Below are 16,532 nucleotides of genomic sequence, written 5' to 3'. Positions count from 1 at the left end.
ACTTTTTCTGGGATATTTGTTGACTGAAGACCAGAGGCCCTTAACCCCTTGGGGGCCTCTGGTCCCCTTTGGGCCTGTGCTGCTTGGTAGACCAGTTCAGTAGCCAACATATGAGTACACCTAAAAGACCAGGACCTTAAATGAAAAATTAAAAAGGTCACTCTGAAAAAAAAAACCCAAACAAATAAAACCAAATTAAAGGCATCTGGTGTAAATTAGGGCGCTGACTACTTTCCAAACATGTGGCAATGTAGGAATTATTTTGAAAGCACTATCCGGAAACCCTATGTTTTATCGCGTGCTGTGGACTCTGCTGTTATGGAAACGGGGAGGTGGGCGGAGCTTGCCGGTGCCTTTCGACTCTCGGTTTGATGCGGTGGTGAAATCTGCGGTGACCAGCTCGCAGTACACATCTGTACGAGCCACTTTACAACACAACTTTTAATAGCTGCTGTGCGTCCAGCCTGTCCACCGAATCCAGAGACCGAGACATTTTCCTCCAGTTTCAGTCTGATTTTTCCCCGTAAAACCAGGCCAGGCTAGACCTGTCGCGCAATATCCCAACCACCTTTCGTGGATTTTTTTTTTCCAGCCAAAATAGTCTGGTGGCTTTAAGGGGAGAAAGAAAAGAAAATCTGGGGAAAAAAACACATAGACGCACTTTGGCGGATTGTTTGCCGAACATGACGAGAAGATGTGGAGGAAGGTATGAACCGACTGATAATGTGGATCACCTCTGCCTCTAACAGATGTGCAGTGAGGTGCCCTGGCTGCGGATTCAACCTGCTCGGTCGTCGATCTGTAGTAGGGGGGGGTGGTTATTTTGGAGAAGTCGTGTGGAGCACAAAGAGCTGATTAAAGCCGAGGACACAACAAGTTTCAGCCATGCACCCCTTGTTCTGACAGAGGACTGAGGTGGGAGAGGAGCTGCGACACTGAGCTTTGTTTCTGACTTGTTTCTATTTTATTATTATTATTTTTTTTCCCTGCCTAGACTTTCAGCACAACACAAAGTTGGACAATACGGAGAAGTTTCCAGTCTTGTCAGTAACAAAAAACCCGCTGCGTAAAAGGAGCCGTATCAGACTGGGGCTTTTGCGTTCACAGCCATCTGATCACTGCACTTAGCTCTTCAGTGTGTTTTCCTACCGCAGCGTGTTGACCACAGTGTGAGGCTCTCTGAACCGAAGTCCACTTTAAATGCGGACTGGTCTGCGGTCAGTGAGTGCACAGCCGAGCCGCCGGTGCCACTTGCTTTTTAATTCAAGGCAAAACCCAAGCAGTCGGTCCGTTTTTTATCATTTAGCGACACCACTATGCAGCTGACATACAGGAGCGTCGTCCTGCTGGGATGCATCTTCCTAAACTGGGTTTATCTGGCTTCTGCGGAGGAAGGTGAGTCTGGATTTTTATTTATTTATTTGTTTGTTTGCTTTATTGAAACGCTGCCTAGACTTGTTTTCTGTGGTTACATGGCTGAGTGAGATGTCCAATTAGTGTTACATCCTTTAACCATCCCATCACCAAGAGCTGAGTGCAGTAAAACCACAGTTCCTTTTAAAAGCATGCTATGCAAACATGAGACAAGAACTTAGATCTCTGGGGAATAATCACAGAAATATCATTGCAGAGATATGACTGCAGCCTCACTGATAACAAGCACTGAATGTTACAGGCATAGCACTAATCCCAGTATGAATGTCAATGTGGAAATTTTCAGAAAATATGTTTTTTTTCCACTTTCCTCTTCAGACAGTGGGATACTTAGTTTTATTTTTCAAAGAAATAAGAAGAAGAAATTAGAAACAATAAAACCATTGGTTTTAGCCTCCCAAAGGCAATTTCTATGACCCTGTCACTATTAGTTTTCACTTTCAAGTCATCAAAAGGTTCCTTGGCTGCTTCCTGGTGGGCCCTTAACCAGCTTACCTTAAAATCAATACTAAAACATTCAGTGCATGGAGGCTAATACAAGGCTGTAGTGATTTCTGTGGGGTGATGTAGAGCTCTACAGGAGGCAATTTTGCTTTTACATTTAACTTGTGAAAGAAAAAGACTAGCGCTTTGTATCAAATGTGTGATCTGGATCATAATTTCTGTTCGTTTCTGGCAGCAGATTTGACATCAATGGGCAAATTTGCCCGTATCAGCTTTGTGAACCCTGAAGGCATAAATAAGAGCGAAAGACTGAAATTATCTGTCATGTTAAAAGAAAATGATGGTTTCAAATTGTCTGCTTTTACAGGCGTGTATAGTTCGGCATCATCAGCGTAACAACAGGGCCAGTGTCTGGATAATTTGCCTAATGCAGGGGTGGAGGGCTGAGTTTCAGGGAGCCACACTGACAAATCAGGAGACTAGGTGTCTATTTATTTTTAATCTCCTGCCAAGTCTCTTGTCTTTTTGTGACATTAATAAGGAAGTTTCAGTTCTACAGAGTGAATGGAGAACTGATTTAAGTTTGTTAAGAGTGTTTCTGTAAAACCTTTGATAGAAAATGGTCTTTGGAAATAATAGGCCTGTGTTTACTGAGGATCAAAGGATCACAACTGGGTTTCTTTAAGAGCTGTTGAACCGCAGGGTTTTTAAAAGTACCTTACCGCTGTGTAGGCTGCATGCTGTTTTGTTCCTGTGAAGGCTACCCTTTATTCTCCACCATGCTTTTTCTGGTCGGTATTCTTTCTGGGCTCACACACAGCTGCTTAAGGCGATGTTGCATCATTGTGGCACAATCAGCACGTTTTCTGGATGTCACTTTCCCTAACTAGCTTCACTGAATTAAGAAGAATTGACATACTCTCTATACAGTACACTGACATAAAACAAAAACAACAACAATTTCTCTGGCTGATTTCCAGTATGTACAGTTGTGTGAGGTAGGGGTTTTGTAACCTAAAAATGAACAGATTTGCCCTCAAAACAATTGAGCGGTGTAACAGTGAACCTTTTGCACAAATTTGCTCATTCCAGTCAATAGTTGTTGTAAACAGGAACATGAACATGCATTACCTATGTGGCAGGAACACAAATCTGGTCTCAGCTTCCTCTGGTTTGAGGCTGGACGCCATGTATCCGCTTCACTTTCTTCTCTCAGGAGGGGACTTTCGGTGTGGCTTCTACTATAGACTGTACAAACATATGGATGTAGCGTATGTGACGTCACCCACGGATTTCTTAAGGGTGTTTTCAACCTTGGATTTGCCGCTTGTACATACACACCCATCAAAAGAAGATTTTAAACCACCGCAGCTACTGAGAGTCTGAATTCTTGCGGGAAAAACATTGTTGACTTTATATTTCAAGAGAGAAGTCTGGGATTTTCCCAGACACTTAAATTTGGCCAGAGTTTTCTGGGAGCCAGGGATCAGGCCATTAGTGGAGCTGTAGCTCCTTCTCCAGCTGACGCTGCAGGTTTCACAGCACGGCACCTGACATCTGACTCAACTTAGAGTTTTAGTTCTTCAGTCTTTTTCTCTGGGACATGGGAGATACTTAACTTCAGATCTGTGTGTGGGATGTGATGTCCTTCACGTTTATGCTGGCAGAATGATCAAACATATCCCAGAGAAAATCCCTTATAATAGTCGCAGTCTCCCCCTCGCTGATGTTTACAAGATGCAGGTTCCAGACAGGTGCAGCATTGGCACGATGCGGAGATCAGGGACGTAGACGGGGGCTGAGGGGGTCGTGGCGCCTTTGTCGACCGACTCCAGAACATCTGTGTCTTTCCAAGTGTGAACAAGATGTCTGGTTTCTGTGTCTTGGGTAATGGCCCGCTCTTCTGCCAGCACATTCTGGATCATCCTCCCCCTTGTTCTCCACCTAGTAGGGAATTCTGTAATGAACTGATGGGAGGGCAGATGAAGCTCACAGCTGCCAAATCTCTCCTCCTTTTCCAACTAAAGGATAAATGACTCACTTACACACACCACTTGCTCGTTCAGCGCATGGATCACTCTTCCTTCTGTCTCCATGAAGATTAAAACACAAACCTCTTGATCAGATAATTACTTTGGCTGGAAATTAATAACAACCTTTGGGTGGAAATTAGTAGCGAGCATGCAAACACATTGTCACACACACACACACACTCACCCGCACAGAAAAAAAAAACAAACACTCTTCCTCTGCTTTGCCTTGCTTATAAAAAATGTATCATGTAGAGAAAAGTATAACCAAAGCCTTAAACTGAAAAGGCATTGTTTTATCCAGTATTAATAAGTCCCACTAATGCAGTTTTAAAACATATTTGAATTTATAAATGTAAGCTATGAAGGTTCCCTATCCTCCCACTCACAGGCTCAAACTATAAAATACCCATTTTCTCCCTGCCCTTATTTATTCCTTGCACATACAGTTTCTGTCTCTTACCAATGGCAGGATGTAGCCAGTGACAAAGCACTGCAGTCTCCTCCACCTGTTCAGGTCCACAGCTTCAGTGATATCAACACCACTGTCAGAAGCGATGCTGAGGTACTCAGTAACCTGTGTAACGACTTTGTAAAGTAATAATAAGTAAATCATTTTTTTAACCCTTGTTGCATTTTGCTCTCATCAATACACCAGTTTTTTTTTCTTTAGCCGAGTGTAAAAATGTTTTTGTTATATTACAACCTTATTTTGAATTACACTGATTTTTTTTTGTGTGCAAATTGAAAATGTGCATTAAAAAAACAGGTGGATGGGAACATACTTCCCATGAAATGCACCATGGTTACAGGTGTTTATGCAACTTAGCTGTAGATCAGTAGTGGTGGGGGAATAGCTGATGTGTGATTGCTGAGTCGTGCTGTCGAGTTAAGGCAGTGTCACTTCAGCAAAATTGTTTATGTTCGCCTGGGACTTTAGCACTAAGAGCATATAGTTTAGAGCAGCTCTGTAAATCCATCTTTCTTTGGCACTTGCAATGGGGGAGTGTCTATTCTCCGATATGGTATGCCACTGCAGCTGTTGCCTCCTTATCACAAGTCATCTTTTCACATAGTATGCAACAAGAGAGTGCAGCTGCCAGTGTAATTGTTTAGCACGGGCCTGTCTTGCTGTTGGATTGAAAAACACTGACAGCACTTTTTAGCTGGTGTTGACGGAGAGGGAGGTGAAGTGTCATCCCGTCTCTTGCACACTTTACGCACAGCGGTGGTTTGTTCCATATCAAATCAAAGCAAACCTACACAAAAGAGGTGACATTAATATCTTTTATTCGGCACTTGGCAAGATCCATGTGCAGCCTCTGTTCTGAACAATGAGCTCTCACTCAAAAGTAGATGGACCAGGGGCAAAGTGGGAGTAATGAGATAACAGAGTAATAAACTCACATTTCCATTAGAGTCACATGATTTAAAACATATTGTAAAAATAAAAAAAAATCCATAGTCCACAATTGCCATCATAAAAGCTGATATATTGTTAACAAATGTGCCCAAATTTTCCCACAAGCAGTGATCTTTTTTTTGGTGTTCAGTGGTAGTGGTTTGAATGAAGCAACACTGCAGCACTCACCAGTTGCTCATATCCAACCTGCAAAACAAAATGTAACAGGCTTCCATGTAATATGGAATTAAAAATTCAGGGCTCAAATGTATATCATCAGCTGATAGTAGACTGCTTTTCGCTGGAGGCAAAGCTTGAGATCAGCCCTCTTAAACTCTCAAAAAAGGGGGATGTTCTCACATTTTGTGCACAGCCTGCTGTTTATTCTTTCACCTCCTGACTCCTCCATGGCATAACTAGCATGATGAATAGCATAATTCTCCACAATCTAACCTAAAACTCACTAAGTGTTTCAAATGCAGAAAGGACGTTTTTATCTGAGAGGCCTCACTTCAGCCTCAATCCCTTCTTTCACAGACATGTAGCCTTTTCTTTTGCTACTCTTTCCACGTCCTCTGTCTCCTTGATGTTTGACTGGTGCTATGCTGTTTTCTCTTGCTGACTGTCTCCCCTGCCGTGGAAATGTGGATCGTTTCCCAGAAATCCTTTTAAACGGAACCGATTTTTATAAGAAGGGGATTTGCATTTAAAGCAACCTCCCCCCTCTCTGAAAGCCTGTAGCCCATCATCCTCAGTACCTCAATCCGATGATTAGTTTCCTCAAGAGTTAAACAGGCATCCGAGTGCCACAAGTACTCTCAGTTCCTGTCTCCCTTGCTCTCTCTCCCTTTCCCTCTCTCAGAGAAGGATGCATATGGCAGCCGGGAATTGCAGGTGGATGATAGTTTAGCTCGGTGAGAGGATACACCCCCAGCCCATACATCCATGTCAGGCATTCGCTTTGGAGAGCCAGTCTGTCCTCCACCCACACGCTACTCTCTGAGAGTGGGGCACAATGGGGACAGGCTGCAGCGGAGAGGGAATGAGGCCACAGCCTATCAGCCATAAGCACCAAGGAGAATGGCACTTTTAGAGGAATGGGGGTTCTCTTTGAAGTGAGTCAAGGAGAGATGGGAAGACCGGCATGAGCCAACGAAACAGAAAGAGCAAGTGCGAGAGAGAGGGCAAGGAGGGTGCAAGTATGTGCCTGTCTGCACACTGCATAATGAGCAAAGTATGTGTATTGCCTATTTGCATTCTGTAATCATACACACCTGGGGCCAAGATGTGTGAGATACATGTGATAGGGTGAATATGTGATTATAATAAAGGGATTAAAAAGGCCTTTAATTAGAAGACAACAACAGAGAAGGAAGTGTTTATCTCAGGTCCATCTTTCTCATTTATCTTGCACACTAATCACAGCTGTTATTTGAGGCACACTGAGTCTTTTGTGAAGCGTTTCTACGTGCCATTGTTGTCTTATGCCTTGTGATGTTTTTGTTGTTACGTTCAAAAAATAGAAAAAAAAAATAGAAGGAAATCTTGAAGGGGGGAAAATGCAGCATGAGGTTGGTGTGACATCTGAGGCTGGATGTGCAGGAAGTGATAAAAAAAAAATCTACAACAACCTATATGTAAAATGTTCTCTGCTGGAAGCATGTGCCATCAGTAGACGTGTTTCCATTTGAGTCTGGGATATTTTCCTCCCTGCGTCATAGGTTGACCTACATCTTGTGTTTGATTTTTAAGTTAAAATGCAATTCACTTGGTTCGACATCAACCTAGAGAACACGTGCACATTCGCTTCCACCTTCATGCATGCACACGGCTGCAGTATGTCTCCCAGGTACTGCTTTCATATACCGCCCTGAATCAAGTGGGCTCAGCTATATACGGCATAACAGAGACATTCTTGCACGCTAGCTGCCCTCCTACAGTTTGCACACAGCTAAGAGCTTTAGGAGGGAGTCATGCTCCAAAAAGGAATAGGTCAGTTTGGTTAAAGAACCATTAAACACCCTTTTTTTTTTTGGCAGGTTGGTGTCTTATTTCTAAGGAGTGCTGCACACAAAATGTTCTTTCGCTTTCCCCCATATCACCATTGCCTCAGTTGCAACTGATATTTATCTCTGCTGCACAACCCTATCCAATCGGTGAAGAAGAGCCGTTTTATTAAACTGTTTTTCAGAGATTGGACAAATGGCTTCACATCTAAAGAAAAATATATATACATACACACACACACACACACACACATACATAAACACCCAGTCGCCAGACTTGTAGGAGCAGTGCATAGACTGATGAAGAGAATTAGCTCTCAGCGTGTGTGTTGTCGGTTGAATATGAAAAAGTGTGATGTGTCAGAATAAAAGGGGAAATTTCTCACAGAATGTCTGTTCTCTTGTATCTCTACTCAGATGTGTCAATCCTTAGATGGTTTATTTAGCTGGAGTCTGCACTGTTAGCTTCATGCTGTCCACCTCCCACAGCAGATTAGTCACTGAAAGCTGTGTGTGTGCGTTTTTCTTTGGCAAGATTGTTTTTTTTTTCCCAAAATGAATTGTAGACTCTGCTTTAGTAAATGCTTTGATAAAAACTCTGTTTTAAGTACAGCAGTAGACATTTTGGGGGCTCATGGAGAATTCGTTAGATGCACCACAGCGGTAAGTGGAGCTATGTGGGTTTTTCATCAAGCCAGATTTGAAATAAGATAATAAGATAGGTCACCTGTTATATATTATTTTAGAAAAGGACACATTTTCATTCTTTTTCTGCTTAAAACAATTTGGAACTGGTTCTCGATTCCCATCCCTACATGTGGGCGAGTGCATGTGTGGCGTACGGTACAGGCCTGAATGCATGACCGCTACAGGGAGGGGATCCGGTGGCTCTGTTATTCTGTGGGGGTGCATTCTGCTGGCATGGTTTGGGTCCACTTGTCCACTTAGAGGGAAGGGTCAAATCAGATCTCAACCCAGCGTAACACCTATGGGAGATTTTGGGCCGACTTGTTAGACAGTGCTCTCCACCGCCATCATCAAAAGACTAAATGAGGGAATATGTTTTTGAAGAATGGTGTCCATCCCTCCAGGAGAGTTCAGAGAGTAGAATCAGTGCCAAGGTGAATTGAGGCTGTTCTGGCGGAACGTGGTGGCCCATCATCTTATTAAGACTCTTTATGTTGGTTTTTCCTTTAACTGATCACCCGTCGGTGCATCATCCCAGCCCTGTAGATGAACATTACAGCATTGTGGACTGGGTCCCAGTGTTTTGTATTCATGATTAAATAACACAAGAGAAAAACACGCTAATAATTAATCTATAGTTAATCTAACTGTCTGGTCTAATTATTGAAAGACACAGCAAACACGGGGGTGGCAGTCTCTCCTGCTGGTTAGGAGGATCATCCCAGATTTTAGCGCTGTGTGACTTCAAAGTGTCCGTCCTGCAGGGGTGCAAGTCTATGACTGACCCCGATCTCGGTCCTCACTGTGGACAGGAGAAGACGGGAGGATAAATACCCTCTTCGAGGATTAAGAAAGTTTTGCTCTTTGGCTTCACAGACAATCAGCTGCCCTCGAGCCTTCTGTAAAGGAGATAGCTTAACTTTAGGCTAGTTGGTTTATAGAGAGCAGTTTTGACCACAGTGTCATAATGTGTGATAGCCCCCGGGCATAGAGCAGTGAAATGTCTGTATAAAGTTGTCAGACCTGAATTTGATGCATCGCTTCTCTTCCTCTCTCTCCCCTCTTCTCTCTCTCTTTTTTTTCCTACGGGTCCATTAAATGACATTTAAACGTCGGCATCATTTAATTAATTTCTGTTCCTGGTAGCAACATTAGTTCACCAAAGCTGGACAGCGTCTGACCCCTGGTCTGACCCTGGTTGACAGGAGGACTCCCAGAGCTGTTTTAACCTATGCCACCATGTTAGTCTGAATGGCCTATAAGTTATATGTGAGGAGTCCTTGCAGGATGATAGATTATATTTTAATTTTTCTGTTAGATAACAAACAAAATGTGTGACATTTGTCTGTTTGCAGTCAGACAAGGAAATGTTTGTTCTGCCAACTCTGATCACAAATCTAGACTGCTTTCTCTAATGTTGACTAGCACATCACCCAGACGATAAATCATTGAACCAGAGTGTCTGTTCACAATGTTCACAAAAAAAAAAAAACACAAAACTTTTCTGAGTAGATGAGCTTTGAGTTTTTATCTCATTTTCTTTTCTCCTCTACGGTTGCACAGACTGTAGCCTTTGACAGTATCCAACAAAGTAAAACCTTTTACCAGAAACATGCCCGTAAAGAACATCATCACAGAAATTGTCTTTCAAAACACCAAATTGCTGAAATGTGCTGTGCAGTACACATCTATTTACCAAGGCTCTTGCACTTTCAAGCATTCATAGCATCAAAGTCCTGGAAAAGGATTGATGCACATTTTGTAAGTTTAGAAGAGGCTACGGCTTTTTCAAGATTAAAGAGTTTAACAATTAGAAGACGTGTAAAGCTCACAAAAACAAGACATTGCTTGTCTCACCAAGTTGGCGTGTTTGTATGAAATAATATTGCAGAATTAAAGTCTGGTTTCTCTAATTCAGTCAGGCAGCAGGACGGAGTACATATTGATAAATAAAAATGTTTCAGGCTACGCTGATCAATACATGTGACCCACATTTTGAGAAACTTTCCTCCTCCCATCTACACTAGCAAGAACAGGCAGCAATTTTCACAATTTTTTTCTGACACTTTCTGAACAAAACAATTAATCGATGATGAAAATAACTGCTAGTTGCAGCCCTAGTCTTGGACTTTTGTGATGAAATTTGTCTCCAGATTACAGGGGAAATCATAAATCCAATATTCTACCTCGAAAAAAAACCAAAAGATCACACACCACGGGTTTGTCTTCTTTCTATTTGGGCATCATCTCAAGTCTTGCTTCTTTTTACTTCACATTGTTCTTTATTTAAACACAGCATCGCCTGTGGAAATGCAGAGGTTTTGAAAAGTATATATATATATATATATATATATATATATATATATATATATATATATATATATATTTTTTTTTTTTTTTTTTTTTTTTTTTTTTTTTTTTGAGAGGTAGTTTTAAGTTTTCCTTTGTAGTCTGAAACAATGTTCTCAAGAAGCAAGTCAGTTGGGTCATTTTTGAAGAGGGCTTGAGAAAGCGGTGCCCCTAATTGGAAGTAGCGGGAGGTGAATTCACTCTGTGGCAGATCAATATTCCAAAGAAGCTGAAATATGCTGTAAATCAAGGCAATTTAATCAATCATACTGTCTGAGAGATAGTGCGAGAAAGTATGTGCTTAAAGCTTGAAGTTCTTTAATGTGTCTACTTAGAATTGAATTCTGAATGATTAACAATTTAACAGAGAAAAGAAGTATTTTTTTTTCCTTCCTTGTGTCCTGTTGGGAATAAAATGGTAAAATCTATTTCTTTTACTTCTCCTTGCCAATATCAGTTCCTCTCACTCACAAACGTCCAACAGCAATCGCTTCCTATAATAACACCGTAATCTATTGTGAAGTGGTTCTGCATGTCACCTTTCTATACACAATGTTCATTATTCATCAAGTGTAGTCTCTTTGGGAATATCCTTGGCCTCACAGCTATGTGAATTTTGTTTGTCTGAGGGGAAAAAAAGGCTGTTTGAGTCCAAGATGCACAAGTGCTGTTCAGCAGTTGACACCACAGGTCAAAACTCATCACTCGTAGGCAGCAGTATAAAAAGGCACAGAACCAAGCTGATGTTCCATATCCTTTTAACCTCAACCTCTCGTTTTATGAGGGTCAAAACTTTTTATGCCTCTGTGATTAAAGTAAATATTCTCTTTGAACTTGTGTGACTTGAATAATGCAGCACTTTCTCCTTCTACTTTTCCTCAATTAATTAAGAGGCAATGAATCATAGATTCACCTAGCCGTATTAATCTACATTTGTCTTGTGTTCCAGCACCGGGGAGAAGCTTTTGTTAAATCCTGTCTGCTGCTATGATTCACAGGTGTATCTTTAACACCGAGCAAGAATTAGAAAAGATTAAAAAGGTGATTTGCCGGGAGATCAGAACATACGTGCGGCTGAACAACAACTAGAAATCGAATCAGTTGTAGTGCTGTCCTGAATTTATTATTAGCTAAGGAAGAGAAGTCATCTGATCTCTCATACCAGCTCTCCAGTGTGAACTCTGAGACTGATGTACTTTGAGAAAACACATCTTCAACTGGAAATGATTAATGCAATGATTAATGCCTAGTGAATCTCTGCTGGCTGCGTAAAACTCAGTCCAAAACATTCAGAGGTCAGGTATCGTACATCTGCGCTTGTTTGATTCACAGCATTGTTGATCCTCTCCAGTAGCATCTTTGGTTTCTGTCCAGTGTGAAGCTTCCTCCCTAACTAGGCCACATCCTGCCCTGGGACAGAGACCAACCACAACACTTACTGATATGCATCCCCCACAGACATGAAAGAAAGGGAAAAAAAGTGTCAAACGAGAACACCTTTTCTTCATCTCACCTTTCTTCCTTTCATCTCACTACTCCATGGCACATACTGGAAGTAGCTGAGGCTTTTGTTATACAGTAGTCGAGGGGTTAAACTGGCCCCCACCAGACCTGGAGACGGGAAGGGGACAGGAACCTCAGGAAGCTGAGGTCTAATCTCACTAGACACAACTCTTGTCAAAAGACACACGAACATGGTGCACACTGACACACACACACACACACACATACTCATTCAGTGCATGTCTTTCTAAACATTTATGTTCACACACACTGACCCACGCTCACAAAAACAAGGCTGGAAAGTTGACATGTGAAGGAAAATCGTTTTTTTCTTTTTCTTTTGCATTCTTCCTGTGCACTATGGTGCCAAGGACACACAAAATAAACTTTTTTTTTTAGAAGATTAACCAATAATATTGTTTGTAACATATGGTCACTAATAGTTCGAGGACAATCACCCCTACAGTCTAATTAATAATCTGAGTATTCCTACAAACAAAACAAACCTTATTGACTTTTCTAACAGCAGTTAATCCATCAAACTAATATTAATACAGACAACCTCAATAATGTCACCTATAGCTAGCAACGTGTGAATATTGGCCTCACTTGGGAACATTTGCAATTGTTAATATGGGGAGAAAATCACCAAAATTAATGACTTTAATGGAGTAGTTTGACGTTTTGAGAAATACGGATATTTACTTTTTTTGCAGGGAGTTGGAGAAGTTAGAGAATCCCACTCTCATGTCTGTTCTATAAACATGAAGCTGCAGCCAGCAGATGTTTAGCTCAGCTTTGCACAAAGACTGGAAACGAGGGAAACATCTAGCTCGGGTCTGTCCAAAGGTAACAAAACTCTTCTACCAGCACGGATGTTTGGATTTAACCAACAACATAAACCATGTTAATTAGTGAGCTTTAGAGCTGCTGGTGGGTAATTTTTTTTTTTTGACCTTTTGACAGACTCAGGCTAGCTGTTTCCGTCTGTTTCCAGTCTTTGTCACCATCCATACACGGTAGAGGTATCGATATTCTCAAAGAATTCTTGGCCAGAAACCAAATAAGCCTATTTAAGAAAGTGTAAAAGTATTCCTTTAAGTTCAAATGTGAAACTTGGAGGTATCGAATTGCCTGAGGAACCAGAACATCCCCTAAGCATGTCTGATTTCAGGGTATTGGCTTTGCAAAATTTAAAACATGTGGTGGCTTTATCCCCCCAAACGCATGAGGCTCTGAGTGAAACCTGGAGGACATTAACTCTCCTATCAAGGAATTATTTCACTGCTCCAAGAAACAGGACCAGCCTTCATACTGTGCACTGCAAAAGAGAAGTTTTAAGTCCCAAACCACCAAACAAATGTCATGCAAGCAGATGTGACTCCTTTGGTAAGCAATTTATGAATTATTACATGTCTGGTACTGATTTGATTACTTTATGATAAAAACTGTTTATTTCACCAACTCAAAAATGCTTTTGTCTTTGTTGTGAAATAAGTTACTCATTTACTGCATGTAAATGGTATCATTGTGGGTTGGAAAGACAAAAGAAAGTATTGATCGTACAGAAATACATCATAGTGGCACCAAGATGTTATCAACCTGTCAAGGCTTCATGTTAGCCAAACAGGCACAGGGAAATAGACCTAATGAATGTAGCTGTGATGTTGGCAAATACCCTGAAAAGCCAGCCTAGTTTTTTATGCATATGTCATCTGTAACTCCCAAACCTTCCAACATCTCTTCCTCTTCTTGCATTTCCCCTTTTCATTATCCCTGTTCTTCCCCTCTGTCTCCATTTCTCTAGGTGTATGAGGGTAATTGGCACTCTGTTTCTTTAATTAAAATGAGGTCTAATTGTAGCTGAAGCAGGGCAAACGTTCGTAGGCCTATAATTTCCCTATCAAACTCCAGAGCCCCAGAGAAAGTGGAAAATAAAAGAGCGATATGGCACGCAGTATAGAAATTAACACAAAAGTGAAGTTACATTTAAAAAGAGAAAAAGGAAAGAAAAGAAAAAGGGATTCAGATCAAATGGGTCCTGCTCTAGAATTTGAGGTCATTTGTCTAAAGCCTGAAGACAGCTGTATAGAAAATGAAGGTGTAGTATTTGCTGTATAGGCCCCCTTTTGTCAAAAACACTAAGTCAGGTTTTACATTTCAAAAGAAACCCGTGCACAACACCCTCCATTGTTATCTGCTTTTCATACAGAAAACTTAATTCCTTTCCCTCTGCTGTTTTTTTTCCCGTCATGGTGTGATGATAAAAATAAAATCGTGCCATGTTAATACTGATATCTCAACCCACCTACTTCAGATTCACCTCTCACTGTCTTTACTTAAAAACTAATTGTGCCTGATAATGCCTGTTTATAATATATTTGAAAACGTAATTGTGATTCCAAGGCTCAGTCCTAGTCTTCTCGCCAGCGCCAGTATCTGTTTAGACTCCTCTAGTGTCTCTTAATGTGGACAATTGTACTGTAATTACTGTACAATTGTTTGTTTAAGGTTTTAAATATGGCCAGATGACGACTTTTCATTGTTTCTACAATTTTCTAGCACTCGGGGCAATTTTCCGGCGGTGGGTGGCCACCGTAGCTGAAAGAATGCAGGGGAAACGCTGGCTTCCTCTAACAGGGCATAAGCCTGAATCTGCTTCAGTGAAAGGCAAGGCCGTGCATGCACATAATAGAAACACTCACGCTCACGCATCCTGTCTCATAAACCTTAATGATAGAGCAGCGATAAACAGAGATTACCAAGCCTGGGGCGTGGTGTTTCTTTTCCACTCCTTCAAAAAAAAAAAAAAAAAAGAAAAATCACCATATAAAAAAGCAGGCAGGTGTTCATATGAAAGGTGGGGACAAGGCAGCCTCCACACTGAAGCCTGAGTATTATAAGGGTGTTTTAAATTATGCTGGAGTGAACTCGAGGCAAACTAAATGCAGGGAAAGCACCAGCCTGAATTTTGCCACCCAATTATCCTCCTCATCCACCTCTCTCCTCTTTTTCTCCGCTCTCTGAAGACTTTCTTTATTGCCCGCCTCAGATTGTTGTTATAAAGCTGGTGGGCTTCTACTGTTTTGAAGTGGAAGAGGGTGAAAAGCATGTTTGTGTTTCTGTAGAGGGAGTTTGCACAGAGAGAGCAAAATGAGTAGATTGTGAAGAAGAAACAGGGAAAATACAGTGGGAGAAGTCATTGATTAAAGTTACATTTACCATTTACTGCTCAGCGTGGTATAATGTCAGACCTGCTGCATATGCAGCACTGATGATTAGCTATGTCATGTTATTGCTTTCATATGCTGTGCCTGAGACAGGTCACCCAGACGATGGGAACGAGGAAATCACTCTGAGGTGGAATGCAATAAGACATATTTAAGTAATTTAGCTATACAACAGAGAGTGAGGTGGAGAATTAGATGAATTCTGTGTTTGTGTGTGTGTGTGTGTGGGGGGGGGGGGGGGTTGTTCACTGAGGAAATGTATTAAATTAGTGAGCAGCAGTGGGCGTGATTGAGTGATCATTGAAATCATTATGGAAAAAACGAGGATATAAAGACTGGGATATTAATAGGCAACACTGGATGTCGTCCACTTAAAATACTTGTTCTTTTATGGTTAATTATTTTTAATTAAAATGTTAATGTGTAGCAGTTAAACATGTTTTATTCTGAAGGAGGAATAGCATTGACTAAAAGGAGGGTATATTTATGTAATGCAGTTATCAAAGCATGTATTTTCATGTTTTTATATAAAAATTGCAACTGATCTTCTGTGGTATAACTGTAACGGTGAGGGAAATGAAAAGTTGAACATTAAGAACAATGGAACAACAAACAGATTTAGCATATATTACATGCTCTCATGCAAGCACTATAAACTCGCCTGTCAATCGCTGACTGACTGAGTGATGAAGTTACACCGTTGGCTGTCGGACTTTCAAAATTAACTGACGTGAACAGTTTCTATTGTGGAAACTTTACTGACTTTTCAAACCTCTTTAGGGATTTTTTTTAAAGCACTTAGCAGCAAATCACTGCCCAGCCGGTGTCTTTAATGTATGTGCATAGTGATTTTGTTGGGCAACTTTGCACTTATAAAATCTGGATTTTAGCAGTGCAAGAGCAGCGGCTTGGAAATGGCATGGAAGTGTGTTGACATGTAATCTTAATGGGCTGCGTAAATGATGTAAATGAGAACAGCTTTACTGGGAATTTGCTTGTGTTAAATTACTAAATATATGAGGACAGAGAGTAGAAGCAAACAGATAAAGGGCTGAAACCGGCTGATACTAGCCAGAATGCAAATACGACACAGTGTCGTCATGAATATGCTAATTAGTGTATCACGTCATCCAGCGACATTTAGCACCTTGTTGAGCTTTAGCTGCTTTCTAGTCAAAGTAGCCGTATGCAGCAGTTTCACAACAAGTTTCAACTACCTCCTGAATTTCACACATGCTTGGTTTTGACCTATTCTTGTGTTTTATCGCCGCATGTAGTCCATCCTGAATAGACCACACTTATCCGCAGTATCTGATCTTTAACCCGCAATTAAACGACCGTCTGTTTTGAACAATGATGTCTGTCGCAGTAGGAAGCATGAGTCAGAATTTCCCATTTACAGGCAACAATGCAAGGAACTGAATCTTATACCTATTTCCAATTCATA

The 16,532-nt window shown here is 41.2% G+C and overlaps 1 protein-coding gene across 1 annotated transcript in view; it reads left to right on the top strand.

The window, feature by feature from the left end:
- Positions 1-402: 402 nt before the first annotated feature.
- Positions 403-16,532, top strand: part of LOC121190403 (ephrin type-B receptor 4a-like) — a 34,104-nt gene continuing 17,974 nt past the window's right edge. The window contains exon 1 of the mRNA XM_041051105.1: positions 403-1,395. Within this exon, the coding sequence (XP_040907039.1) occupies positions 1,317-1,395 (79 nt within the window). The 5' untranslated portion in view covers positions 403-1,316. The remainder of the gene's footprint in view (positions 1,396-16,532) is intronic.

Source organism: Toxotes jaculatrix, chromosome 12 (genome assembly GCF_017976425.1).
Source record: "Toxotes jaculatrix isolate fToxJac2 chromosome 12, fToxJac2.pri, whole genome shotgun sequence".
Lineage (NCBI taxonomy): Eukaryota > Metazoa > Chordata > Actinopteri > Toxotidae > Toxotes > Toxotes jaculatrix.
This window is presented reverse-complemented; position numbering and strand designations above follow the sequence as displayed.